This window comes from Takifugu flavidus, chromosome 1, assembly GCF_003711565.1.
Source record: "Takifugu flavidus isolate HTHZ2018 chromosome 1, ASM371156v2, whole genome shotgun sequence".
Taxonomy (NCBI): domain Eukaryota; kingdom Metazoa; phylum Chordata; class Actinopteri; order Tetraodontiformes; family Tetraodontidae; genus Takifugu; species Takifugu flavidus.
In genome coordinates this window covers 22,188,847-22,216,637 of record NC_079520.1, presented here as the reverse complement: position 1 = coordinate 22,216,637, position 27,791 = coordinate 22,188,847, and the positions used below count along the sequence as shown (strand labels likewise).

The following is a 27,791-nucleotide window of genomic DNA, read 5'->3' as shown; positions in this document are numbered from 1 at the left end:
CATATCCTCGATCCCCTAATAAAATAAATCAAGATAAAATCAAATAAAAAGACAGTTTTGGCATGGTTTCCAATTTGGTTGATTAATGTTAAGTCATTGGCACATTTACGTAATTTTAAAATTCTCCGTAAATCACCAAAAAGGAAATAAACAAACAAATAAATAAATATGACAGAATTATCATTGTAATATTGAATTTTATTGAACTGCACAAGAGAAGAAAACACAACCATGCCAACATGTCGGCACTGAAATGTGCGCAAGAGTACTCCTGAGTGTTCGTAGGATTTGTTCTTACCTACGAATAAATCCAGGATAAGAAGAAATTGGTGAATGCCACAATCTTCGTCAACTGTTCGTAAGTGGGACTTAAGAACAAATTTGTTCGTAAGAACGCTTCGTGAATCTGGCCCCTAGTTATTAACAGTTCTTCAACTTACCTCTTTGGTAAATCAATATTGTTATTGGACTTACGTAAGACTTCCGTAAATTACCTGTATGTATCGCTCCTCGACCACTGACATTTCTTGAAGCTAGGCTTGTCAATCCAGGACAGACAGACAGATTGCAGGAAATGATGAGATCTTGTATGAGATTCAGGAATTGCCTTATTTCCCAGATGGCCCTGGCTGTATATCTGCACATCTTTTGCCTGAGTCAAGAACACATCAAGGCTGCTCTGTCCCTCTCCACTGGCAAGTTTTTTACTTTGTTGAATTCAGAAATCCAGAACAAGACAGAAAATCAATTAGGATGTTAAATTATAGTAACACCATCTGGATTATATTGCTAACATTTATATGTGTAGCAAAGCTAATCTAATTAATCTTTTATTTGTGAATATACAGAAGGTTGCTAAAAAGGCACAGAATAATTCAGAGTAGCAGGAAAATAATTCTAGCATTATTAATCACGCTAATAATAACGAATTATCCAATCACAGTTACAGAAGGTTACATCTGCTGGACACAGAATCATCACCATTTACCAGCTGGTACATCATGCATGTGGCTAGTACTGTAGGCTGCACTCACTAGCCAAAAATAGAAGAGTGGTAAAATTTCACCAGGTTAGACATTTGGCCAATGGACAAAAAAAGGTTGCACTCAAGTTTGCAATCACTCAACATATAGTTGAATCACACCAAATCTACTAGAACCTAACCGATTCCTCTATCCTCTTGCAAACCCAGTGTAATGGTAACCTGATAAACCTGTTAGAACCTTTTGTGGTCAACAATAAAACTGTGTAACCTGCCTGTATGCCACCAGTATAACTGTGTTTTACTTCAATCAATGTTCACTAGTTGATTGTGTCTGCAGAACATATGATTAATGAGCTAAACATGTTTGCTAATCATCCATATGAGTGAGTTTTCAGGTGCCTAATAAAATTCAATGCTGATCCAGCTGTTGTGGCTCGGGTTTCTCACCTCCTCCCCCACCTGCAGGATCGGCAGGCAGGGGCGGGCCAAACTGTGATGAGCGCTGAGCCTCTGGCGCACCTGCAGCGCATTACCGTAATTCTGCGGCTACTTAAACTCCTCTCTCTTTGCCTCCGGTGCCGGATTGTTGTTTCGCCAGCGTCTAGCGCCCACCCTCTGTGATCTCCAGTTTTTTGCCTCCTGTTTTCCGTGATTACTTCCAGTGTGTGAGTTTGTTCCAGTGCCTCGTCACTGCGTTTTCGTTTGTACTTTTTCTCAATGGTTTTTTCCCTGTATGGTGATTTTTAGTTCGTAGATTTTCTGTTGTTACTTTTCTAGTTTTGTTTCTGTTGCTACTTTTCGATTCATTTGTATTGCACCTTTTTTTGTTTCTTTTCTTTTACTCTGCATCTGGCTCCAGGCCTCCTTGACTTCCCATAACAGAACAATCCGGCCACTATGGACCCAGCAGAGTCAGATCGGCTGAAGCAGACGCTTTCCGCGCAAGCAGCGCGGGTCCACCAGGTGGAGTCGGCTCTGCGCCAAATGTCCGAGCACATGCAGCGCATCACGGCCGGCGTCTCTCAACTCAGCGGTCAGCTGGTGGCCCTGGACGAACGGCTTCCTCGCGCACAGGACACCACCCGCGTCGGTCCCAGTCGACAGGCCGCTGACCAACCCTGTTACGCAGCCACGTGAGCCCTATATCCCCATCCCAGGAAGGTATTCAGGAGACTTGGGGACATGCTCCCAGTTTTTGCACCAGTGCCAGTTGGTTTTTACCCAGCAACCCCTCACCTACTCCTCCCCGCAAGCCAAGACTGCCTTTGTCATGAGTTTCCTTACCGGACAAGCCGCTGCCTGGTCCGTAGCTGTCGCCGCACAGCAACAGGAGTTGATGGGCGATTACACCGGGTTCGTGGAGTAGATGAAGAGGGTGTTCGATCACCCGGTGAAAGGAAGACAGGCCAACTGCTAGACCTCTGACAGGGTAGCTCCTCTGTTTGAGTACGCCATAAACTTTTCGCATTCTAGCGGCAAAGAGTGGGTGGGGGGGATTCAGCCTTGCAAGCCATATTCCTCAAGGGGCTAGCAGGAGAGCTGAAGGACAAATTAGCTGTTCAAGATGAGTGCCACTCCCTTAACTCCCTTATTGATTTAACCATCCGCATTGACAATAGGATCAGGGAGCGGCAGGGGATGCAGAGGGGACGGTTCCGCACCTGCACCCAGTTTTACCCACCTGACTCCTTCCCGAGATCTCCTGCCGCCCCCCCCCCCCCCCCCCCCCACTACGCCCAGGAGCAACCGCTGCGGCCTGCAGAGGAGCCCATGCAGCTAGGAAGGACACGCCTCACGGCAGCTGAGAGACAACGCCACATGCAGTACCAGCTTTGTCTCTACTGCGCACAGCAGGGACACTATATTTCCCGATGTCCTGAGGTGCCAAGGGGACGGGGTTCATCGTATCTCTTCCTCCTCCACGTCAAGGATCCAAGTCCAAGGTACGATCCAGCTCCCTGAACACTCCGTCCCTACTAACGTGTTGGTGGATTTTGGCGCAGATGAAAGTTTCATCGACGCAGACTTTGTTAACACTCATGCCATCCCCACTTATGACTCCCCGGCGCCACTCTTCCCACCAAGAGACTTTTTCACCTTGCCAAGCCAGAGCGGGAGGCAATGGAGAAGTACATTACGGAGTCAGTGGCAGCCGGTCTCATTTGTCCCTCCTCGTCTCCCGTGGGGGCAGGGTTCTTCGTAGAAAAGAAAGATAAATCCTTACGCCCCTGTATTGACTACACCGGACTAAATGACATCACTGAAGAACAAGTACCCTCTCCCTCTGACTCAGCTTTCAGCCCCCTACACACCGCTACGGTGTTTACTAAATTAGATTTGAGAAACGCTTATCACCTCATCAGAATCCGGGAGGGGGGGGGAGGATGAGTGGAAAACGGCTTTCAACACCCCGCTAGGCCACTTCGAATACTTGGTGATGCCCTTTGGACTCACTAATGCCTCTGCCGTATTCCAATGTCTAGTCAAGGACGTGCTGCGGGATCTGCTGAATAAGTCGGTGTTCATTTACCTGGATGACATACTGATCTTTTCCAGGTCATTGGAGGAGCATGTTGGGCACGTGCGGGAAGTGTTGAAGAGACTATTGGAAAATAAGCTGTACACCAAAGTGGAAAAGTGAATTCCATGCATCTAAGTTTCCTAGGCTTTGTGATTGAGAAGGGACAGCTTCGCACAGATCCCTCCAAGGTGGCAGCAGTCAAGGACTGGCCCATGCCCACTACCCGCAAGCAGCTTCAGCGTTTCTTAGGCTTTGCCAATTTCTATCAACGTTTCATATGAAACTATAGCCGCCTGGCAGCACCACTCACGCGTCTCACGTCCCCCAAGCTCACTTTCGTCTGGTCTCCAGTTGAACAGCAGGCCTTCGAAAAACTAAAACATGTTTATTAATACCCCTGTCCTTATGCACCCAGATACGGAGCGACAGTTCGTGGTCAAAGTTGATGCCTCGGACTCCGGGGTATGGGCCGTCCTCTCAGCGCCAGGCCACCGATAATAAGCTTCACCCCTGCGCCTTTTTCTCACGCCATCTCTCCCCAGCAGAAGCCAATTATGTAGGTAACCGGGAACTCCTGGCGGTGGTCCTGGCTCTGCAGGAGTGGAGGCACTGGCTGGAGGGAAGGACACAGCCTTTCATCGTGTGGACGGACCACAAAAATCTCACCTACCTGCGCACCGCTCGCTGCCTGAACTCACGACAGGCCCGCTGGGCCTTGTTCCTCGGCAGGTTCCGCTTCACGATCACGTATCATCCCGGCTCATGGAACACAAAGCCTGATGCACTCTCCCGCCAGTTTTCCTCGGAGAGGGAGCCCTCCAGGGAAACCATCTTGGACCCGGAGTGTGTGCTGGGCAAGGTCCACTGGCCAGTCGAGGCAGAGGTTCGGGAAGTGCTCCAGGGACAGTTGGTCCCAGACAGATGCCCGCCGGACCAGCTGTTCGTCCCACCGTCTGCCCGGTCATCGGTACTCTCATGGGGACACACCTCCCGAATAGCCTGCCACCCAGGAGTTCATCGCACTTTAGCCCTCATCCGACAGCGCTTCTGGTGGTCATCCATGGCGGCAGACATCCGGACCTTTGTTGCTGCATGCACTGTGTGTATGCACAGCAAATCTTCACGCAGGACTCCTGGAGCCGCTACCCATTCCCCCTCGTCCCTGGTCCCACATCGCTGTGGACTTCGTTACCAGACTGCCCCCCTCTGAAGGCAACACTACTATCTTAACAGTGGTCGATCGTTTCTCCAAGGTGGTACATTTTGTTCCCCTTCCTAAACTCCCCACCACCTTGGAGACGGCAAACCTGATTCAACATGTTTTTAGACTCCATGGAATTCCACAAGACATTGTGTCAGACCGCGGACCTCAATTCACCTCCCAGGTGTGGAAGGCGTTCTGTCGGGCCCTGGGAACCACCTCCAGCCTCACCTCGGGTTACCACCCCCAGTCCAACGGGCAGACAGAATGAGCCAACCAGAGTTTGGAGGCATCCCTGCGTTGTGTGGTCTCCTGCCTCCCGTCCTCCTGGGCCTCACATCTACCCTGGGTGGAGTACGCCCACAACTCGTCAGTGCAGCAACCGGTCTGTCTCCCTTCATGGTCAACCACAGCTACCAACCTCTGTTCCCCAGCCAAGAGTCTGAAACAGTGGTACCCTCGGTCCAAGCCCAGTTCCGCCAGATCAGACGGGTGTGGCGGGAGACTCGAGCTGGACAGGACAGCGGAGCGTAACAGGCGCCTGGCGGACCGCCACCAAGCACCGGCGCCTAATTACCAAGTGGGTCAGCAGGTGTGGCTCTCCTCCCACAATCTCCCCCTCCAGACTGATTCTAGGAAACTCGCCCCCAGGTACACCAGCCCTTACCCCATGGACAAAATCATCAACCCTTGTGCAGTCCGTCTCCGCCTCCCTGAAGATCCACCCAGTGTTTCATGTCTCCCTCCTCAAGCCCGTTGCCAAAAGCCCCCACCAACCTCCTGCACCACCACCACCCCCCCCCACGCCTTGTCGAAGGCCATCCGGCCTACACGGTCAACAAGATTTTGGATGTATGCAGGCGGGGAAGGGGGTTCCAGTATTTGGTCGACTGGGAGGGGTACGGCCCGGAGGAGCGATCCTGGATTGGGCGCTCCCTTATTTTAGACCCACAATTGTTGAGGGATTTTTATCTCAGGTTCCCAGACAAGCCAGGTAGGACGCCAGGAGGTGTCCATTTGGGGGGAGGGGTACTGTTGTGGCTCAGGTTTCTCGCCTCCTCCCCCCCACCTGCAGGATCAGAAGGCAGGGGCAGGCCAAACTGTGATGAGCGCTGAGCCTCTGGCGCACCTGCAGCGCATTACCGTAATTCGGCGGCTACTTAAACTCTTCTCTTTGCCTCCGGTGCTGGATTGTTTCGCCAGCATCTAGCTCCCACCCTCTGTGATCTCCAGTTTTTCACCTCCTGTTTTCCGTGGTTTCTTCCAGTGTGTGAGTTTGTTCCAGTGCCTCGTCACTGCGTTTTCATTTGTACTTTTTTCAATGGTTTTTTCCCTGTATGGTGATTTTTAGTTCGTAGATTTTCTGTTGCTACTTCTCGATTCAATCATATTGCACCTTTTTTGTTTTCAATAAAGAGCCGTGTCTTTTACTCTGCATCTGGGTCCAGGCCTCCTTGACTTCCCATAACACCAGCATCCTTAAGTTTGATACTGCAGACTTTGCACTCTGCACTTCTTTTGGTTCCACCTTGTTTAAAATTGTTATAATTAAACAAAATGCCAAAGGGTGACGCTGCACCATATTATTACAGCCATCTGAGGTGCGTGAGGTGTGGTTACCATGACAATGAGGAAAGTTCATTTAAGACATTTAAAATTCTCATTAATACACCAAAAAGTCTGAAAACCAGAGTTGGACAAGTCTTCTGCGCATGAGTCCAAGTCAAGTCTGCGTGTGACTTAAGTTCAAGTCCCCCATGTCTGGTTTCCTTGAACCCTTAATTTGACTAAATGTGAGTTTGGGAAAGCCATTGTATCAAATCCGAGGAAGAAAGGGCCAGATTCACGAAGCGTTCTTACGAACAAATTTGTTCTTAAGTCCCACTTACGAACAGTTGACGAAGATTGTGGCATTCACCAATTTCTTCTTATCCTGGATTTATTCGTAGGTAAGAACAAATCCTACGAACACTCAGGAGTACTCTTGCGCACATTTCAGTGCCGACATGTTGGCATGGTTGTGTTTTCTTCTCTTGTGCAGTTCAATAAAATTCAATATTACAATGATAATTCTGTCATATTTATTTATTTGTTTATTTCCTATTTTTGGTGATTTACGGAGAATTTTAAAATTACGTAAATGTGCCAATGACTTAACATTAATCAACCAAATTGGAAACCATGCCAAAACTGTCTTTTTATTTGATTTTATCTTGATTTATTTTATTAGGGGATCGAGGATATGCCCTGGTTGTTGACACCACTGACCAACCCTCAGACTCCACAGGAGTTTTATTCAATCAGATGCATGCGCGCAGTCGCTCAACCATTGAACGCACCATCGGCATGTTAAAGGGGCGCTGGATGTGTTTGGACACAGAGCCACAACCTCGTGAGGATGTGCGTCCTGACGCAATGATGGGGCCAGACTGCAGGCACGCGGTTCACGTTCGAGCGCGATTAATTGCCCGTTTGTGAATAAAATGCATTATTGTCACAATCCGAGCACAGCTTTTACACGTTTATTTTTTTTTACATTCTTCTTTTTTTACATTCTCGTTGATTTCTTTAAGCGTGTTGGCTATAGTCATCAGGGTTGAGGCAATTTTATCAAGCGTGTTAGCCATCCTTTCTTGATTGTTCAACACGGCGTCAGAAATCAGGCGTGGAGAGGCAAGCTTTGGACATTTTGCTTTCTTTTTGCTCCGTCTACAGGGTCCTGCTGCAGTTCCTTTTATGGGCATTAGTGGGCGGTGACTTATGCTAATCGTATGTTAATTAGACTCACCTGGCACGCGCTTTCAACTTACGAACAGATGGCATTCATCAATCTAAGAACACAGCTGCGAACAATTCTGGGGCTTACGAACGCGTTGATGAATCCGACGTAGGGTTTTCTTATAAAACTTCTTAAGGACAACTTAAGAAAGAATCTAAGAAGATTCGTAAGAACATATTGGTGAATCGGGCCCAAAGTTTGTAGTGCTCCTGTGCGCACCGCTCCGAATTCTACTCTTTCAAAGTAGAAGTGGATGCCTCTGTCTGGTGCAGGTGCATTTCTCCCACAGGATTTACCACCTGGTGTGTTAAGTTTTCTCAAAAATTTTAAATGATCCATTACAGCACCACTGAGAAGGAGAAGGCCCTCTCATTAGCTGTGCAATATGACATTGCAATGTTTTGTGTAAGTTGTTCTTAAGAAGTTCCTTAAGAAAACCCTACGTCGGATTCACCAACGCGTTCGTAAACCCCAGAATTGTTCGCAGCTGTGTTCTTAGATTGATGAATGCCATCTGTTCGTAAGTTGAAAGCGCGTGCCAGGTGAGTCTAATTAACATACGATTAGCATAAGTCACCGCCCACCAATGCCCATAAAAGGAACTGCAGCAGGACCCTCTAGACAGAGCAAAAAGCAGCAAAATGCCCAAAGCGAAATGCCCAAAGCTTGCCTCTCCACGCCTGATTTCTGACGCCGTGTTGCACAATCAAGAAAGGATGGCTAACATGCTTGATAAAATTGCCTCAACCCTGATGACTATAGCCAACACGCTTAAAGAAATCAACGAGAATGTAAAAAAAAATAAACGTGTAAAAGCTGTGCTCTGAAACCGGTCTCTTTTTTTTTTCTTTTTGAAGTGAATCAAGATTGTTAGACTAAAATTGTGACAATAATGCATTTTATTCACAAACGGGCAATTAATCGCGCTCAAACGTGAACCGCGTGCCTGCAGTCTGGCCCCATCATTGCGTCAGGACGCACATCCTCAGGGGGTTGTGGCTCTGTGTCCAAACACATCCAGCGCCCCTTTAAAATGCCGATGGTGCGTTCAATGGTGGAGCGACTGCGCGCATGCATCTGATTGAATAAAATTTCCTGTGGAGTCTGAGTGTTGGTCAGTGGTGTCAACAACCAGGGAGCTAGGGCATATCCTCGATCCCCTAATATAATAAATTAAGATAAAATCAAATAAAAAGACAGTTTTGGCATGGTTTCCAATTTGGTTGATTAATGTTAAGTCATTGGCACATTTACGTAATTTTAAAATTCTCCGTAAATCACCAAAAATAGGAAATAAATAAATAAATAAATATGACAGAATTATCATTGTAATATTGAATTTTATTGAACTGCACAAGAGAAGAAAACACAACCATGCCAACATGTCGGCACTGAAATGTGCGTAAGAGTACTCCTGAGTGTTCGTAGGATTTGTTCTTACCTACGCATAAATCCAGGATAAGAAGAAATTGGTGAATGCCACAATCTTCGTAAAATGTTCGTAAGTGGGACTTAAGAACAAATTTGTTCGTAAGAACGTTTCGTGAATCTGGCCCAATCTTCGTAAACTGTTCGTAAGTGGGACTTAAGAACAAATTTGTTTGTAAGAACGTTTCGTGAATCCGGCCCAATGATCTTAACGCTATTTGTGTCAGGGATCTTGTTGGGAGTGATCAAAGCTGAAGCAAATTAAGGGTACTTTACACACGCACACACACACACACACACACACAACCACACACAACCACACACACAACCACACTGTTTTGTGTGTATGCCTGTTCAGCATTGCTTTGTTGTGATTGGCTGAGATCATAAACGTTGCATTGGGTGCTTTCGCTTTGGCCACGTCCCCGAGCCACGTCGCGCTTTGCTCGCCATTTTCCCATCCTCTGAGGCCTGAATCAGCATATTCCTTGTTTCATTCAGTCCAGTACATCAAAAACTCATCACTATTGCAAGCAAGTTAAACTCTTTTAGAAGTCTTACACTCGTTCGCACGCACGGGGTCTTCTGCAGACATGAACATTTTCAGGCTAACCGGTGATCTCTCCCACCTAGCAGCCATCATCATTCTGCTGCTAAAAATATGGAAAACCAGGTCTTGTGCCGGTGAGTAGACTCCCACTTTAAATTAGAGGTATTGTTGTGTTGTTCCTTCTAGAACCTGCCCTCTCGTTACAAAGTAAATTAACGTACAGAGGTCTCAAATGAATGTTGCCCAGCTCGAAGTTATTGCTATTGTTTCCAGCTAATGTTAGCCAACAAGCTAGCTGCAATGTCCTAGCTTGTAAATTTTCTATTAGAAGCTGGTAAGGTGTGTCGTCAACCTGAAATAAATGCCCGGGTTTGTAAAGACTATGCGTAAAGTAAAACTAGAAATATTTTGTGCGATGTAAATCTTACTTTAGGCAATGTGGCGAGTTTGTAATAGAACTTGATTCCTGGGTACAGGAAACCCACAGGGCCATAATATTTTATAGTTTGATATGTTGGGCCTTATTGTTTCAGGTATGAGCCTGCCATATGCACCTCGGTTCCACGTTTTTATGTTGTATGTTGTGTTGGCTAAATGTGTCCTTTATGACGTGGCAGCATGGGATCTCTATAGATTGTCAAGTTGAGTTGCAAAGCATTTGACAGCGCGTTTTTTTCTGAATATTGCAGGTGTAGTGGTGCAAAACTGCTTTCTTTTCTTGGTTGTTGTAACCCGACTAAACACGACTGATGTCATTGCTTCAGCTTCTTCCGAGTATCAAAATAGAGAGCCTCGCTGGCTTTTCTCCAGCCTCAGAGATTCATATGGTTTTGAGGGTAAATAGAAACATAAACCATCCGTGGTTGCATGATGGAAGTGAGCAGATATTCTTTGATTGTGTTACTGGGAAAAACCTTGTTATTTTACAATGTTAAGGAAAAGGAAATGAAGAGATGTAAGCTTTTTTGCTCAGAGTTATGACAGGAAGACAACTATTGCAGAATGAACTAGAAAAAGCAGTTGGAGAGCACAGACCTCCACCAAGCAGGACATTTGACCACATTGTAGCTTACACCAGTAGTATTGTAGTAGTACAGGGTTACATAACAGTAGGTCACGTAGGTTGCGTTTGGAAGGTCAGAGCCCCTCAGGAATTCAGAACTTCAACAAAGTTTAAAGAACTCTTCCTCAGACTTTTCAAAATATTTTCTTAAAAATTTCATGATCAGTTAACAAATTTTTGGGCTACAAATGCCGGCTGTCACATAACCTCCTTGGCAGAGGTGATTAACTGGCCTGTGTTGTAAAGTGAAAATAAGCGAAGGAAAGAGGAAAAATAGAAATGTTGAAAATGGCTGCACTTCTGCTGTTTCTCTACAGGGATTTCTGGGAAGAGTCAGGTTCTTTTTGCCTTGGTGTTCACCACTCGCTATCTGGACCTGCTCACATCCTTTATCTCGCTCTACAACACCACCATGAAGGTGAAGTCCCCAATAAGTGCGTTTGCATGCGCGTCAGTCTACACTTGTCGCTCCGGACTTTCTATTTACGAAGAAGTTCACAGTAATCAGATTATGGGTGGTGTCAAGCCTCGTCCCCTCTTTTAATTTTTTTTTTATTGGGCCACACTGGTTGACCTTTTACATCACACCACAACGACCCATGATGAAGTTAGCCAGACTGCAGTCACAGCTGTCATAACTAAATCAATGGATGAGTTTCTTGTCAATATTGTTCATATGTTCTGCTCTGGCTCTAAGAGCCACCCTGAGCTTTGTGTTAGTGGTGGTGCATGCTGCAAATGTATATTGCAAGAGATTGAGCACCCCAAGTCAGTGAGTATAATTGTGGGGGAAAAGGCTTCAATTTAGCATAAACTGATAATGCAAGATCTCGAACGCAACACTGGAGATAAATTATCGCTGCTGTAAATGCATGCCGGCATCAAAGCTGAAGTTGTTCCAATTAAATATTAGAGTGTGACCTTTTCTTTGGGGCGACTTTTTTTTCCCCCAGGCACTATGTGAAATGTAGAGCTGATCCCATAGACCAGCTCACCATCCATATGCTCTTGTAAGTCAAGAGCCACATTCAGACTACTCTGGGCTGATTCTAGTCAAGCTATGGCATCCACATTTATTTTATGTATCCGAACGACCGCAGGAATTCAATGTTCTTGTGTGCATGTAAATGCACTTCTTATTACTTTAAATCATAACCGGTAGACCCTTCCAACTGTCAGTATATAGAATTTAGGTCTATCTAGGGAACAAAACTGACACACCTATTTTTGCTGAAGGAAAATTGTGTCCTCTCAAATAGAAGATAGTATTTCTGTCATTGCTATTTCACTGTGTTTAATTTATTAATCTGGCCTCTATTTGTGTTGTGTGTTTTTCAGATTATCTACATTGGATGTGCTTATGCTACAGTATACTTGATTTACCTTAAATTTAAGGCAACTTATGATGGGAACCATGACACATTCAGAGTGGAATTCTTGGTTGTCCCTGTGGGTGGACTGGCTTTCCTGGTTAACCATGACTTCTCACCCCTGGAGGTCAGAGACAGTGCAAATACATTTGGATGTTTTCAAAAAGACTGTCCTTGGTTTCTGAAAGGACATTTGACATCCAGACTACTGTCACGTGTTGATTCTGTGGTTATCAAGGGAAGAAAAGGGCCCCACTGTCTTAAAACATCTTGCCTTTCTCATACCATCTATTCTACTCATCTCAGTCTACTTCAGTTATGGATTTAAATCTTAAATGTGAACAAGCTGTATAGCTGTAAAAAAAAAAAAAAAAAAAAAAAGCCGTAAAGAGTGAGAAGATGAAATTCTTTCACAAGTAGTTAGAGGACACACATGAAGACGCATGTTAAGACAATGTGAAAGCGGGCCTATTATGAAGCGGAAATCATGGATGATTATAATGCATCTTGAAAAAAATCCCCAAATACACCATGAACAGTGCTATCGTGTACTGTCGATGCCAACACAGGTAACAAAATATTAAACCATCTGCTTTGTGCGAGACTTATAAAATAATAACAAAACTTCAGCATTGTGATTCATGTCTGCTTTAATGTTAAGCACCACGTTTGACCGTTTTAGCATGCTAGTTTATTTTAAACGCATTTCTTGCGTATGCTATAAACAATGACAAAGGAGGTAGGCCTTTGGTGCATGTCTATAACTGTAAAGAATAAATTTCTACATCTTGTGGTCATTGTCAACAACTTGTCTTCTGGTTTGTTTGACCCAGATTTTGTGGACCTTCTCCATCTACCTAGAGTCTGTGGCCATCTTACCCCAGCTTTTTATGATCAGTAAGACCGGTGAAGCTGAGACCATCACTACGCACTACCTGTTTTTCCTGGGACTCTACAGAGCTCTATACCTCATCAACTGGGTATGGAGGTTCTACTTCGAAGGCTTCTTTGACATGATTGCCATTGTCGCTGGGGTGGTTCAGACCATCCTCTACTGTGATTTCTTCTATTTGTATGTAACAAAAGGTAAGAGCTGCTGATTTCTTTTTTACACTTAACAAAAAAGGGTCAAATGTTGGCAACCTGTCTGCAGTCATTTACACATGCTTAACAAGTGATTTTACTGCAGTTACAAATTCATCAAACTAATCTCAGGAAAGCGTGGAAATGCCTTTTTATAGATAGATATAGATAGCGAGATAGATATATAGATAAATATATACCGTAATTTCCGGAGTATAAGCTGCTACTTTTTTCCTACATTTTAAACACTGCGGCTTATTCTACGGTGCGGCTTATTTACTTTTTTTTTCGTGGCGCACTATCACAACTATTGTGAATCAGTCATTTTTACTAACCCTCATCAACATGGAAAATACTAGAGGAAAAGCATATGATGCGGCTTTTAAGTTAAAAGCGATCACTCTGGCGGTTGAAGAAGGAAATCGAGCTGCCACGCGTAATCTTGGCATACATTACGGTAATCAATGGCGAGAAGGTGGAGACGCCAGCATAAATAACTCATCCAAAGCAAAAAGACGACAAAAGCTATTAGACGTAAACATCGCAGGTGGCCCGAGCGTGAAAACGTACTGGAAGACTGGGTGAACACACAGAAAGCAGGTGGCTGCGGTGTTTCCGCTGTACAAATCAGACTGAAGGCAAAAGCAATCGCCACCATTATGAAAATAGAAGATTTTAGAGGTGGGCCATCGGGGGTTTTTAGATTGTTCATTGTTTGAGTAAAAAAGCATAAATAACGTAATTTGTGTGTAGCTGATACGAATGTATATTTCAAGGTAGCTGCATTACAGACACCGTTAGAAGAAAAAAAAGCATTTAACCGTAGAATATATTTGTTTATGTTGCTAAGCGGATTAAATTAAAAGTTCAAAAATCCTGACGTGATAAAATTTGGATTTCAGGTCTGTATAAACATACAAGTGAAAAGAGTGGCTGTTGTTTCTTACCTGTCTGTTTGTTACTCATCAGTGACTCGTCTCTTACGGTAATAAAAACATATACCGGTACTGAATGTTTTCGATCTAATTTTTCATATTACTACGTGGGATACCTGCGGCTTAAAATCCGGTGCAGCTTGTATAAGTACAAAATTGATTTTCTTTCTAAAATTAGATTATGCGGTTTATAATCAGGTGCGCTCTATATTCCGGAAATTACGGTAGATAGATATAGAAACACACACAGTTTACAATAATTGAATACATGATTTATTATGATCATTCATAGACACAACGTTTAATAAAATATCAAATGCTAATACTGGACAAATTATTACATTATTTTATCGGAGGTTTGGCTGCAATTCAAGAAAGTTATGAAGTAAATCAAATCAATCTTTATTTATATAGCGTCTTTTACAATCCAAATTGTTTCGAGGTGCTTTCCAGAATCCCAGGGCCTAACCCCAGACAAGCAACAGTGGCAAGGAAAAACTCCCCTTTAACAGGAAGAAACCTTGAGCAGGACCAGGCTCATGTAGGGGGACCCTCCTGCTGATGGCCGGCTGGGTAGAGAGAGGGAGAGGAGAGGACGGGGACGTTAATTTTAATTTTATTAAATTCAAAATACTGAGATGAAAGGTTATTTAGGTAAAAGATTAATAATTTCACATTTGTGATTTCAATTTTCAATAAAATATTCATGATATTGGTGAGCAGCAGTAATTATTACATTTTGTTAAATGCTGATTAAATGGTTGTGAATCTTGAATTTGTATTTGGGTGCAGTTTGGCTCTGGATCTTCATAAATATGTCCAGTAACTGGGTTGATCAGATTATGTTTTGATTTTCATATTTAGATTGATTATCTTTAATAGTTTGTTAATCTAAAGGCCAACTATCACAGATATTTGAGTAAATTCAAACATTCTGACCCATACTGCCATGAAATGCTGAATAATCTCAATATGTTCATGTTAACCCTGTGTTTTTACCGATTGTGTTTCAGTATTGAAAGGGAAGAAGTTGAGTCTGCCAGCTTAAGGCCCAAAGATGAATGTTTTGACAGACTCACCAAGGGGAATCGGAGAGGAGGACGACTGACAGATGATCTGGAGGTCACCATCCCATTGCTCACCATCTCCTCCTTCTCTCCTCCCTTCTGCCAGTGTAAGATGCCTGAGACAGAGAGCGAGTGGGACCCAGAATCACTGGAACAGAATCTTCCCGCAGAGGCTGGTCTATGGCCTTCGGATTTCTGTTTGATGCATCTTGCCTTAAAGTTTTTTATCTCTCTGTATAAAGTAAGGAAAAAAGGAAAGAAATGTTTTCTACAGATAAGTGTGTACTCTTAAAACAGCCTCTGATTTGGCATTGTGTGATACTGGAACAGACTTCTTGTGGAGGGATATTATTGACTCAAGCATTTGTAATGGTGTTTGCATTCAAAATAAATGTAGTCTTTTTTCCCTGAACCAATTTGGGAATGAATTTGTTAATCCCTAAAGCGACAAGTGTTCCTGTTAATTCCATCCATCTCTGGTTTTGACCACTATGTATGGAAACCTTTTTGATGAGACAGATGCCATTATTTAACAATTAGTTTTGTGATCTTCAGGTGTTTCTTTTGGGTTCAATCATGGAATAGAGCAGACTGCTGGCTTCATTTGATTTAATTTCTCTGTATTATACAGAATTCTCTCAAGCCCTGATCACTGTTTTTGCTCTTCATTTCAGTCTGAACATTCTTTTTTTAATGGCACCTAAATGTCTGAGATGGTTAATTAGAATTAAGATATACATACGTACAGCCCAATGAGTCATTTCCTTTATGGATGCCAGGTTGTATATATTTTATTTTGGTTTGCCAAAGGAGTTGTAGTAAAAGGACAATCTTATGAATCTATACACCTGACATAAGCATTTAGTTTTCTATCCTCCCATTCCTTATAAGCTTTTACATGATGTTGCTACCACAAATAAAGTCTTAATGGGAAAAATCTCTTGCAGAATCAGTTTTCTGTTCTCATGATCCACAATTAAATTTGGCAGACTGCAGAAATATGTCAGAATGACAATTTGAGTTTTTTGCCTTGATTTGTCTACTCTAAGAGAACTGTTGTTTTTTTTTGTTTTAAGTGCTAACAAAGTACTGATAATGACACATGGTCCAAACAATTGTCACACCCAAAATGTCTGATGTGGAAAACTTTAACTTAATCTAGAAATTGATAAAGGGATGAATGGAAAAAATGGATCTTATGTTATGGAATTTTTATTTGATTTTTTACAAATTCAACAAATAGTTAATATAATTAATAGATTATATGCAATGATATTTCAGCTGTTGCCACAACTGTGAACATCTGGGGGTTTGGTACCTCAGCTGCTGAGGCTCAACCCTTGGCAGTGCTTTGAAGGTGTTTTGACATCCCTCCTACTACCAGCACACCTTCCCAATTTTTGTCCACATTGGAGGCCTTTACATTTCATTTGAGCTGAGAACTGTTTTTCATCTTATTTGACTATTATGTCTTCCACTCTAAATGTTTAGAATTATGGTAGAATAGACTGTAATGTGGTCTGTGGTATTCTCAGAATTTGTATATTATGCATCATCAGTGCCTCTTTCTTTAAGCCTGTCAGTAAATTTAAAGGCAGTACTTTAAGATACATTGATACATTGATTTACAAACTAAGGTGTTTCTACAAATCAGATATTTTGTTGGTGTGGGACCTGTCTTGATATATTTCTTACAAAATTGTAAGAAATCTGGTGGAAAGAAGGGATGTTAAATCTTAATTTATCTTGTCAACTTTGCATGGCCCAAGCAAAAGAAAGCCCTACAAAAAGCCCAACTCCAAAGGCCAAGGTGTCATAAATTTATTAATAACCTGAGCAGCGGCTTTTGCTCAGATCCAAATCATTGAATAGATTCCCAGCGGTTGTGCAGATACCCCGCAACATAACTGGCACCACAATTGATGAAACCAGCGTGCGTCTGCACCAGAACCTCGATCTCTTATTACCTTTTTCCAGAGCGGTACCCACTGTTACCATAGCAACGCTCCCACTAAAACTGCATGGTGGCCTTGACATCACATGCTGGATCAGCTCGACTTTCACCCACTGGCGCAGCGGAATGACGTATCCCTCAACTCACCGTCTTCAGGATTGAGTTAAATCACTTGGGTTTATGTCTGTAAAAAGACTACTTTTTTAAGTGTTACATTACTGAGCAAATATTAGGTACTGTGCCGGACTTCCGAATTTCGTATCTGAAGTTTTGTTTCTTTAAGTTTATTGAAGGATAACGATCTTTTAAATTTCCATTTCAATGCTTCTTTTATCTTACTTCCTATCAACCCCCACATACATGGACACAAACGCTCGCCTCCGTTCGACTTCCCAATCGCCAGTTTAGTGGACTACATTTCGGCAGTCACGTTTCTAAATTTAAGTCTCGCGAGCTTCTCTACATAGATTGCAACCGGAAGTACACGGCAACACGAGGACCTACACCTCAGTAAAGTAGGTGGCGATATACACCGTAACAGTGGGTTGAGACTAGGCGAAGAAGAAGTAGCAGCACTAGCAATTGTACTGTAATTTTTATTATCGTGGCTGTCTAGTGCATGGATGTGAAGTTCTGCAAACATATGGAATGGAAGAACTCACTATTAAGGGGAATCGTGAGTATTTTTCACTTACTGCGTCGATTTGGCTAATTAATATACCGTTATTTAGCTAGTTAGCCAACTGTGTGTACAAACGTAATCGTTCTTTGAAACGAGCGAGTTCATTTTATATTTGTTTTCTAACAAGCTAAGAATTTTGGAAGCAAATCTGTTAACAATTTTTAATTTATGGTCCAGCTTTGCTTCCATAAAGAAAATAGAGCTATATTGTAAAGTTCAAAAACATTCAGCGCCAAGACTTGATAAGCACCCTGCTTAGTGATAATCACTACATATGAATGTACAATGGTATGAGAAAGTTTGGGCACCCTCTCTGAGGTTGTGTAATAATGGACTCTGACTTCACACAAAATTATCTTGGTGGCATGTCCTTCATTTGCCCATAAGAGCCAAGTGTTAGCTTGATTTCCAAACACAGATTTTAAGTATTCATAGGATGCAATTGTATGAAATTAAATCAAATGTAAAAAAATAGGCTGTGCAAAAATGTGGGCACCCTTGTCATTTTGTTGCTTTGATGGCCTGTAACTAATCATCACAAGATAACTGGACACACAAAGTTGGTTTGGTGAGCTCGTTAAGCCTTGAACTTAATTGACAGGTGCATAAAATAATGACAAAAGGTATTTAAGGTGGCCAAATGCCAGTTCTCATTCTGTTTGATGCTCCTCTGAAGAGCTGCAACATGGGAGCCTGAAAAACAACTTTCTGATGACCTCAAAACCAAGATTATCCAGCATTATGGTTTAGGGGAAGGTTACAAAAAGCTGTCCAAAAGATTTCAGCTGTCAGTTTTCACTGTCAGGAACATTGGGCCGGATTCACGAAACGTTCTTACGAACAAATTTGTTCTTAAGTCCCACTTACGAACAGTTTACGAAGATTGTGGCATTCACCAATTTCTTCTTATCCTGGATTTATGCGTAGGTAAGAACAAATCCTACGAACACTCAGGAGTACTCTTACGCACATTTCAGTGCCAACATGTTGGCATGGTTGTGTTTTCTTCTCTTGTGCAGTTCAATAAAATTCAATATTACAATGATAATTCTGTCATTTATTTATTTCCTATTTTTGGTGATTTACGGAGAATTTTAAAATTACGTAAATGTGCCAATGACTTAACATTAATCAACCAAATTGGAAACCATGCCAAAACTGTCTTTATTTGATTTTATCTTAATTTATTATATTAGGGGATCGAGGATATGCCCTGGTTGTTGACACCACTGACCAACCCTCAGACTCCACAGGAAATTTTATTCAATCAGATGCATGCGCGCAGTCGCTCCACCATTGAACGCACCATCGGCATGTTAAAGGGGCGCTAGATGTGTTTGGACACAGAGCCACAACCCCGTGAGGATGTGCGTCCTGGCGCAATGATGGGGCCAGACTGCAGGCACGCGGTTCACGTTCGAGCGCGATTAATTGCCCGTTTGTGAATAACATGAATTATTGTCACAATTTTAGTCTAACAGTCTTGATTCAGTTCAAAAAGAAAAAGAAATCGGTTTCAGAGCACAGCTTTTACACTTTACTTTTTTTTTTTTTTTTTTTTACGTTCTCATTTCCAAGGTAGTTTTCTCTGTCAACTGGACTGGGTTTCTTCTCTTCAAGACGTTTCACCTTCTATCCAGAAGGCTTCTTCAGTTCTCAAAGAAACTGGGTTCTCTTCTGGATAGAAGGCGAAACGTCTTCAAGAGAAGAAACCCAGTCCAGTTGACAGAGAAAACTACCTTGGATACAATGACCTGGATGATTGAGAATCTACACAGATATCTTACATTCTCGTTGATTTCTTTAAGCGTGTTGGCTATAGTCATCAGGGTTGAGGCAATTTTATCAAGCGTGTTAGCCATCCTTTCTTGATTGTTCAACACGGCGTCAGAAATCAGGCGTGGAGAGGCAAGCTTTGGGCATTTTGCTGCTTTTTGCTCTGTCTACAGGGTCCTGCTGCAGTTCCTTTTATGGGCATTAGTGGGCGGTGACTTATGCTAATCGTATGTTAATTAGACTCACCTGGCACAGGCTCTCAACTTACGAACAGATGGCATTCATCAATCTAAGAACACAGCCGTGAACAATTTTGGGGTTTACGAACGCGTTGGTGAATCCGACGTAGGGTTTTCTTAAGAAACTTCTTAAGAACAACTTAAGAAAGAATCTTAAGAACATATTGGTGAATCCGGCCCATTGTGAGGAAATGGAAGGCCACGGGCACAGTTCTTGTTAAGCCCAGAAGTGGTAGGCCAAGAAAAATTGCAGAGAGGCAAAGACGAAGGATGGTTAGAATAGTTAAAAACAACCCACAGACCACCTCCAAAGACTTGCAAAGATATCTTGCTGCAGACGATGGTGTCGCTGTGCATCGGTCAACAATACAGCACAATTTGCACAAGGAAAGGCTGTACGAAAGAGTGATGGGGAAGAAGCCTTTTCCTCACAGTCACCACAAACTGAGTCGCCTGAGGTATGCGAAAGAACATTTGGACAAGCCAATATCATTTTGGAATAAGATACTGTGGACTGATGAAACAAAAATTGAATTGTTTGGTCACAACAAGAGGCGATATGCATGGCGGCAAAAGAACACAGAATTCAAAGAAAAACACCTGCTTCCCACAGTAAAATTTGGTGGAGGTTCTATCATGCTGTGGGGCTGTGTGGCCAGTGCTGGTACTGGGAATCTTGTTAAAATTAAGGGTCTCATGGATTCCACTCAGTATCAGCAGATTCTTGAGAATAATGTTCAAGAGTCTGTCACAAAGTTGAAGTTGCGCCAGGGATGGGTGTTTCAACAAGACAATGACCACAACCATTGCTCAAAATCTACCCGAGCATTCATGCAGAGGAACAAGTACAATGTTTTGGAATGGCCATCCCAGTCCCCAGATTTGAATATCATCGAGAATCTGTGGGATGACTTGAAGCAGGCTGTCCGTGCTTGGAATCCTTCAAACATCACTGAATTGCAGAGGTTTTGCCAGGTGGAATGGGCCAAAATACCATCATCCAGGATCCAGACACTCATACAGGCTGTTATTTTTGCAGAAGGAGACTCTACTAAACACTAATATGATTTTTCTATTATGGTGCCCAAATTTATGCACAGGCCTTTTTTTTGTTTTGTGGCATATTGCACATTTTCTGTTAACCCAATAAACCTCATTTCACTGCTGAAATATGATTGTGTTCATCAGTTATTTGATATATCAAAATTAAGTTAAATTAAGTTTTTTTTTATCCTATATTGTTGCTTTTCGTAGTCTTTTCTTACTAAAGTAAAATAGAATTGGCTACCAATTCAGTAAATAAACCTAAAGAGGTCGCGAACTAGAATAATTTCTAAATACCGTAATTTCCGGACTATAAGCTGCTACTTTTTTCCTACACTTTAAACACTGCGGCTTATTCTACGGTGCGGCATATTTATGTATTTTTTCTATCGGCCGCTAGGGGCAGAAAAGGTAAGAGAGACAGGTGGAATATATGTGTCGAGGAAGACGCAAGTTGAACGTAACTTCGCGCTTTGTGTATGAATAAAATTAGCATAAACAGACCCTCATCATGGAAAATGCAAGAAGAAATTTTACCGGTATGTTTTTTTAACCAGCCCTGTTGGTGCTGTGCTACCGTGTTGCTGTTATGTTATGTTACTGCCGCGTCTGAGTGACCTTTACCGGTATGTTTTTTTTTAACCAGCCCTTTTAGTGCTGTGTTATTGCCGTATTGCTGCTGTGTTACTGCTGCGTCACAGGCACTGTTTGAAAAGCAAAGGTAGTGTAGCGTGTTGGGGAGGGTCAGTGTGGGAATTTCCCAGCATGCTTTGTGGCAGTGTGTCTGTGGGTTCAGGTTGGTGTTAACCCTGTTTTTGTTCGTTGTAAATGTTATCTTTTGCAACTTTCAATGTTAGTGTTCTATTTATTGAGTTCTGGTTGTTGATGTATTTAATTACTGTTTGCACCTGCACACCATAAGCCAGGTTGTGTGTGTGATTGAAGACCTCCCTTCGTTGATGTGTCTTCCGTTCAGTGTTTAATAAAGTAGCTGGCAGTAGTCTGCGTCTGAGTTCTTCCACGAACTATAGACAGGTGCGGCTTGTATAAGTACAAAATTGATTTTCTTTCTAAACCCAAGGTAGTTTTCTCTGTCAACTGTACTGGGTTTCTTCTCTTGAAGACGTTTTGCCTTCTATCCAGAAGGCTTCTTCAGTTCTGAAATCGCTGGGGAGAGAGCTTGAAAATATAGCCCCTGTGGACCATTTGCATGCTAATGATCCGGGTGGTCACCTGAGAGTCGTTAGCAGGGTCGTTGGTCGGGTCGTTCACCTAGTTTCTGTTGAGGTGTCTCCCCTTTGTCTGCTGGGTCACATGGTGATGAGTCACTGGGTCTCCTGGAATGGTGTGAATGTTTGTTTTGCTGTTGGAAGGAGTGGAGGACTGCATTGTATGTGGGTGATAGGAAGTGCCTCAGGCCACCACCTCTGTTCAAGGATGGTTTCTCCAATTTAACATGGATAGCTTCCTTAACCCCCCTTTCAAACCAGCGGTCTTCTCTGGCCAGTATTCTTCTCTGGCCAGTATTCTTACTTGGCTGTCCTCGAAGCTTCGAGGACAGCCAAGTAAGAATACTGGCCAGAGAAGACCGCTGGTTTGAAAGGGGGGTTAAGGAAGCTATCCATGTTAAATTGGAGAAACCATCCTTGAACAGAGGTGGTGGCCTGAGGCACTTCCTATCACCCACATACAATGCAGTCCTCCACTCCTTCCAACAGCAAAACAAACATTCACACCATTCCAGGAGACCCAGTGACTCATCACCATGTGACCCAGCAGACAAAGGGGAGACACCTCAACAGAAACTAGGTGAACGACCCGACCAACGACCCTGCTAACGACTCTCAGGTGACCACCCGGATCATTAGCATGCAAATGGTCCACAGGGGCTATATTTTCAAGCTCTCTCCCCAGCGATTTCAGAACTGAAGAAGCCTTCTGGATAGAAGGCGAAACATCTTCAAGAGAAGAAACCCAGTCCAGTTGACAGAGAAAACTACCTTGGATACAATGACCTGGATGACTGAGAATTTACACAGACTTTTCTTTCTAAAATTAGATTATGCGGCTTTTAATCAGGTGCGCTCTATAGTCCGGAAATTACGGTATGTCTTTTTTTCAATGATCAATTTTAATTGCATTAGTTGTCATGTATTTATACAAATAATCCCATAGAATCTTAGATTTAAATCCTAATAGAAATCTCTTAAAAATATACAAAAATCAATTGAATTATATTTTATTCAAATTACTTAACATCTTAACAGAGATTTACATCTGAAAATGAATCCAACTGTTGATTCTCCTGAATCCTCCTATCCAAACAAAAAACTCTAAGATCATTAGACAAATGTGTAGGTATCGTCTTGGTATGATTATTGATATTTTGGTTAGACATTGCATCGCTGACACAAAGATTTGTTACAAGAAATTACCCATTTCTGTTTTTCTACAGATACTGGCCTTCCCATTTCAGTTCTGCGACTCCTGGTGCCACCAGTTCGTTTGGTTGCTGCAGCAATCTGGAAAACTATTGAGCAGAGAGTTGTGGCTCAATATGGGTTGATTGAAGAATTTATTTCTTTGGTTACAGACATTGTACCAGAGATTCTTACCATTGACCAGAGGGTCCAGCTTACCCTGGGGCTTAGAGCACGGGTGAGAAGGATCCTTATTTATGACCTTATATCTGAAGCCTGAATTAAGTATCTCTGGTATAAATAACCAGTATGTTCCAAGTGAATGGCTTTTAAATTGTTTCTCAAATTCTATCAGGTCAGTCTAATAAGCATGTTTTGTTAACAGTGTTTTCTAGTGTTCTCTGTCAGTGTGGTTCTACTGTTCCCTTTCAACACTTTTCATTTGTTGTTTAGCTAATTTTGGAGTTGTGCCAATCTACTGCAGACTTGGAGACTGTTCAGCCACACCTGGACAGAATGCAACTGCTTATCAAGGTGTGAATCATGTTTTTCTCTTTAATTGTGAAACAATGTGCCGTTAATAACAATACTTTTGACTTTTCTAGGTGTAATAATTTATTTTTGAATTCCATTAATTTCTGCAGGTTGGTGCTACAAATATAGAAACTCCACATTTAGAGTTTGTTGAACTAGTCAAGAAGATGCTGAACAATTCTGATCACAGACAGCAGTTCTTTCAGGTCAGTATACTTTCACATTGGATATATAGCATATACCGTAAATTCCGGACTATAAGCCGCTATTTTTTTCTACACTTTAAATACTGCGGCTTATTCTAAGGTGCGGCTTATTCGTGTTTTTTTTCGTGGCGCCAAAAACATTTTGCCTGGCAACAGTACACCAATAAAATTGATGAGAGGTCCAGACAGAGGTCCAATGTATGATCAGTCAAGCGCACAACTATTGTGAATCAGTCATTTTTACTAACCCTCATCAACATGGAAAATACTAGAAGAAAAGCATATGATGCGGCTTTTAAGTTAAAAGCGATTATTCTGGCGGTTGAAGAAGGAAATTGAGCTGCCGCACGTAATCTGGGTATAAATGAATCAATGGTGAGAAGGTGGAGTCGCCAGCATGAAGAACTGATCCAAACCAAAAAGACGACAAAAGCTTTTAGAGGTAATCATAGCAGGTGCCCCGAGCTTGAAAACTTTCTGGAAGACTGGGTGAACACACAGAAAGCAGTTGGCTGCGGTGTTTCCGCTGTACAAATCAGACTGAAGGCAAAAGCAATCGCCACCGAGATGAAAATAGAAGATTTTAGAGGTTTAGATTGTTCATTGTTTGAGTAAAAAAGCATAAGTAACGTAATTTGTGTGTAGCCGATACAAAGGTATATTTCAAGGTAGCTGCATTACAGACACCGTTAGAAAAAAAGCATTTACTGGTACAATATATTTATGTATGTTGCTAAGCGGATTCGATTAAAAGAAGCTTAAAATCCGGTGCGGCTTGTATAAGTACAAAATTGATTTTCTTTCTAAAATTAGATTATGCGGCTTTTAATCAGGTGCGCTCTGTAGTCCAAAACTTATGGTAGCTTGTTTGCTTTAAGTATAAAATCTGTATTTATCAGGATTTGTAAACCCTCATTTCTATTTTACTTATCTAATATACATTTCCAGAAAGATTTCCCAGAAGACTTTGGCCCCACATATGATAAAGCTTTACTCATCTTGATATGGACATTTCTTTCCCGACTTGAAAAGCTTCTTACTCTCAAAACATTCCAAGAGGTATAAACATGTTCTTTAAACTTAAGGATAAAAATGATACCTTTTTAATGTTAATGTTTGCAGCTCAGAATGTTTTTTCTTCTCAGGTTTCATCCATGTTTCAGGTGGCCTCAAGTGTTCTGGAGGAATGCGTACAGTCTCAATCACAAGAGCAGCTCAAACTCCTGCTGCATTATCAGAAAGGTCACAGTCACCTGGATCACAATGGCAAGCCACTGTATATACAATAATTCCTTGCTGATTAAGCTGATTTGTTGTAGACATGTCATACCATTTTAGGACTTTTAGAATTCTTCCATTCATTTTAGATTGGAGATTTTCGCTATATTTAAGCTTTATATATTTTGCAATAGTGCTGGTGCGGTAAACTAAGCATGAACTCCAACATTTTATCAGAACTAAATGTATTTTTAAACTGCTAATTCAGGTAATTCATTTTTCTTTTCAGAGGGCTCCATGGAAGGTGCTTTTATTACTTCTGCTCTAAAACTCTGCTGTGCAACAGGAGCGGTGATGGATAAAGCCCATCCTCATAGCAATATTCAGGATGTATCATGTCGATATCATTCGGATTGTGAAAATCTACCACTGACACCTACAGAACTGTTAAGTCCAGGCCTGACCAGCGAAGATCAGGCAAGCAAGATAAATTCTGATAAAGCTAAGTGGACCAATCAGGACAGAAAAACCGTGGGACTTTTGGGTGGCAGTAATCTAGAGTTTCTTCAAAGTCAGGTTCAAGATGGTTTCGAACAATGTGGTGTTAAGGTTCAAACAGCAGCTCAGCTGTCATCCTCCCATTGCCAAACTGTGCGACCAACCAGAAGTCAGGGGTTGGAGAAGATTTTGTTAGAAGAGGGAAGAAGCCTCTCTTCAGAGCTACTTGTCACTGATGAGTTATCTTGTCAGAAAATGAAATCCTCAGATAGGCCTCAGGTCAAAGATACACATGTGCCTCCTGTCATTGTTGAAGATGATCAAGCTCATCCAAAGAATGTTGGTAAAAGTCCTCAGTGTGCACCGACAAGGTCAATAAGAAACTCAAAAAGACAAATCTCCCTTTGCCTTAAAAGTAGATCAGGAAAGCACGGAAAATCAAATGCTTCAGAGAGTAGAGCTTGTACTAATAAAAAAGCTTATACCCAATGTCTAATCTGCAAGGAGGATGTCAAAACAAGTCTAAAATCTCATTTGAAAACTCACTTTCCAACTAGTGACTACGCTTGCCCCCGATGTGACAGCAGATTTAAACTATACTCCTCTTTAAAGCTGCACTTAAACAGAACCTGCTTTGAGTATGGTCAGCAGCATGTAAATCCAGAAAATGCAGATGAATCCAAGAAACTTTACAAATGTGATAAGTGCAAGGAGTGTTTCAGATATAAAGTTGCCTTGGAGAGACATAATCTGACCCACAATGTCCTCTACTGCGGCGTTTGCCGGAAGGTGTTGCGAGATGCAGCAACACTGGTGCGACATAAAGCTTCTCACACCCCATTTCAATGCAACCGCTGTGAGGAATCATTTACACTTTTCAAGCCCTTGCTCAGACATTGTCAAAACATTCATAAGATTACTAGGCCCTTTAAATGCATTCATTGTTCAAAAACCTCATCCAATCTACGTATTTTGATTGCTCACGAGTGGAAACACACGGGTCATCTACCATTCCAATGTGCTCATTGTGGCCTAAGGTGTAAAACTGATGCGGACCTAATTTCCCATGAGAGAGTACACACAAGAGAGAAACCCTACTTGTGTGCAGAGTGTGGCAAGACTTTCTCACGCAACTCAAACTTGTTGCGGCACTTGAATTTTCTCCACGGTGAATCCCGGAATCAGAAGTTTTCTTGCTCCGAGTGTGAGAAATTCTTCAAGGAAAAAGGAGCACTAAAGAAACACCAAAGATCAAAACATCTGAAGGAGTTGTTCCGTCATCCATGCCCGTACTGTGGGAAGATGATTTCGGCGTCGACCATGGCCAGACACAAACTGATACATACAGGAGAGAGGCCATTCAAATGCAACATGCCTGAATGTGACAAGGTTTTTAGGTCAAACTCTGAAGTGAAGAGGCATGTCCTTCTTCACCATTCCACAGAACGGCCATATAAATGTGATGTTTGCGGGAAGGGCTTCATTAAAATATGCTTTCTCAATGCACACGCAAAGATACACTCAGGGGAGAAACCATTTATCTGTCATATTTGTGGCAAGGCTTTTCCAAAACTTTATAGCATGGAAAGACACAAAAAGCTCATACATCCATTTATAGAATAAACTAGGAATGAGGCCTGAAATATTCTAGACAAAGCTCAGCAGTTTTTTTATCAATTACATTTCTTTATACTGAAATTATTAGTGCCTTTTACTAAATTAAATAAAAAATGATAAGTGACTGTTTTGGTTTTTTTTCCGAAGAATGTATATTTGATCAAGATTGAGGCTGCACTGTTGCGAGGTATTGACTACTGCTGTATGAGAACATCTTAACAATGTAACTGCATTTGTATTAATTATTACTATTAAAATTACACAGAAAACAACCTGATCTATATAGAAATTAGAAAATGTACTGTGACAAATGACAGCGTGTTGGCTTGGCACCAGAATGTTATTTAAATTATATAATCTGCAACCTTTGACATTTTTTTCTGTGATTCATGGCCCCTCTCCAATGGTAGTGGAGGAAAACTGAAAATAAATAACCCTACCCTAAAGCTTACGTTCATCAAAGTTAATTGATTCCAGTAATATTTTGGCTGCCTGTTAGCATACAGCAGACACTCTTTCATTTTACTGGACCTCACCTACCTAAGCATTCCACACCAGCTGACCCAAAGGCATTGTATCATTACCGACTTCCATCAGAGGTTGTCAAAGCTTATGTTGCAT

At 42.2% G+C, this 27,791-nt stretch overlaps 2 protein-coding genes and 2 long non-coding RNA genes across 8 annotated transcripts; 2 read left to right on the top strand and 2 right to left on the bottom strand.

The window, feature by feature from the left end:
• Positions 1-177: 177 nt before the first annotated feature.
• On the bottom strand, positions 178-21,066 carry LOC130539407 (uncharacterized). Its single transcript, XR_008954120.1, has 2 exons — positions 20,483-21,066; positions 178-413 (listed from the first exon to the last, which is right to left on the bottom strand). It is a non-coding gene; the product is annotated as an uncharacterized LOC130539407 (long non-coding RNA).
• LOC130539401 (uncharacterized) lies at positions 8,368-9,167 on the bottom strand. The gene is made up of 2 exons (XR_008954116.1): positions 8,928-9,167; positions 8,368-8,646 (listed from the first exon to the last, which is right to left on the bottom strand). It is a non-coding gene; the product is annotated as an uncharacterized LOC130539401 (long non-coding RNA).
• On the top strand, positions 9,318-15,921 carry LOC130539261 (ER lumen protein-retaining receptor 2). The gene is made up of 5 exons (XM_057057479.1): positions 9,318-9,598; positions 10,845-10,945; positions 11,866-12,024; positions 12,731-12,983; positions 14,929-15,921. The coding sequence occupies exons 1-5, from the start codon at positions 9,508-9,510 to the stop codon at positions 14,961-14,963; spliced, it is 639 nt and encodes a 212-aa protein (XP_056913459.1). The 5' UTR covers positions 9,318-9,507; the 3' UTR covers positions 14,964-15,921.
• On the top strand, positions 17,432-27,616 carry LOC130538554 (zinc finger protein ZFP2-like). 5 transcript variants are annotated; one of them, XM_057056290.1, is made up of 7 exons: positions 17,432-17,612; positions 23,271-23,335; positions 23,551-23,631; positions 23,742-23,837; positions 24,786-24,896; positions 24,983-25,103; positions 25,345-27,616. In XM_057056290.1, the coding sequence occupies exons 1-7, from the start codon at positions 17,585-17,587 to the stop codon at positions 27,174-27,176; spliced, it is 2,334 nt and encodes a 777-aa protein (XP_056912270.1). In that variant the 5' UTR covers positions 17,432-17,584; the 3' UTR covers positions 27,177-27,616. The 5 variants fall into 5 exon arrangements, with proteins under 5 accessions (XP_056912270.1, XP_056912262.1, XP_056912241.1 ...); XM_057056261.1 differs by having other exon boundaries at positions 17,434-17,612; positions 23,133-23,335; XM_057056271.1 differs by lacking the exon at positions 17,432-17,612 and adding an exon at positions 21,174-21,216 and having other exon boundaries at positions 23,133-23,335.
• Positions 27,617-27,791: the final 175 nt, after the last annotated feature.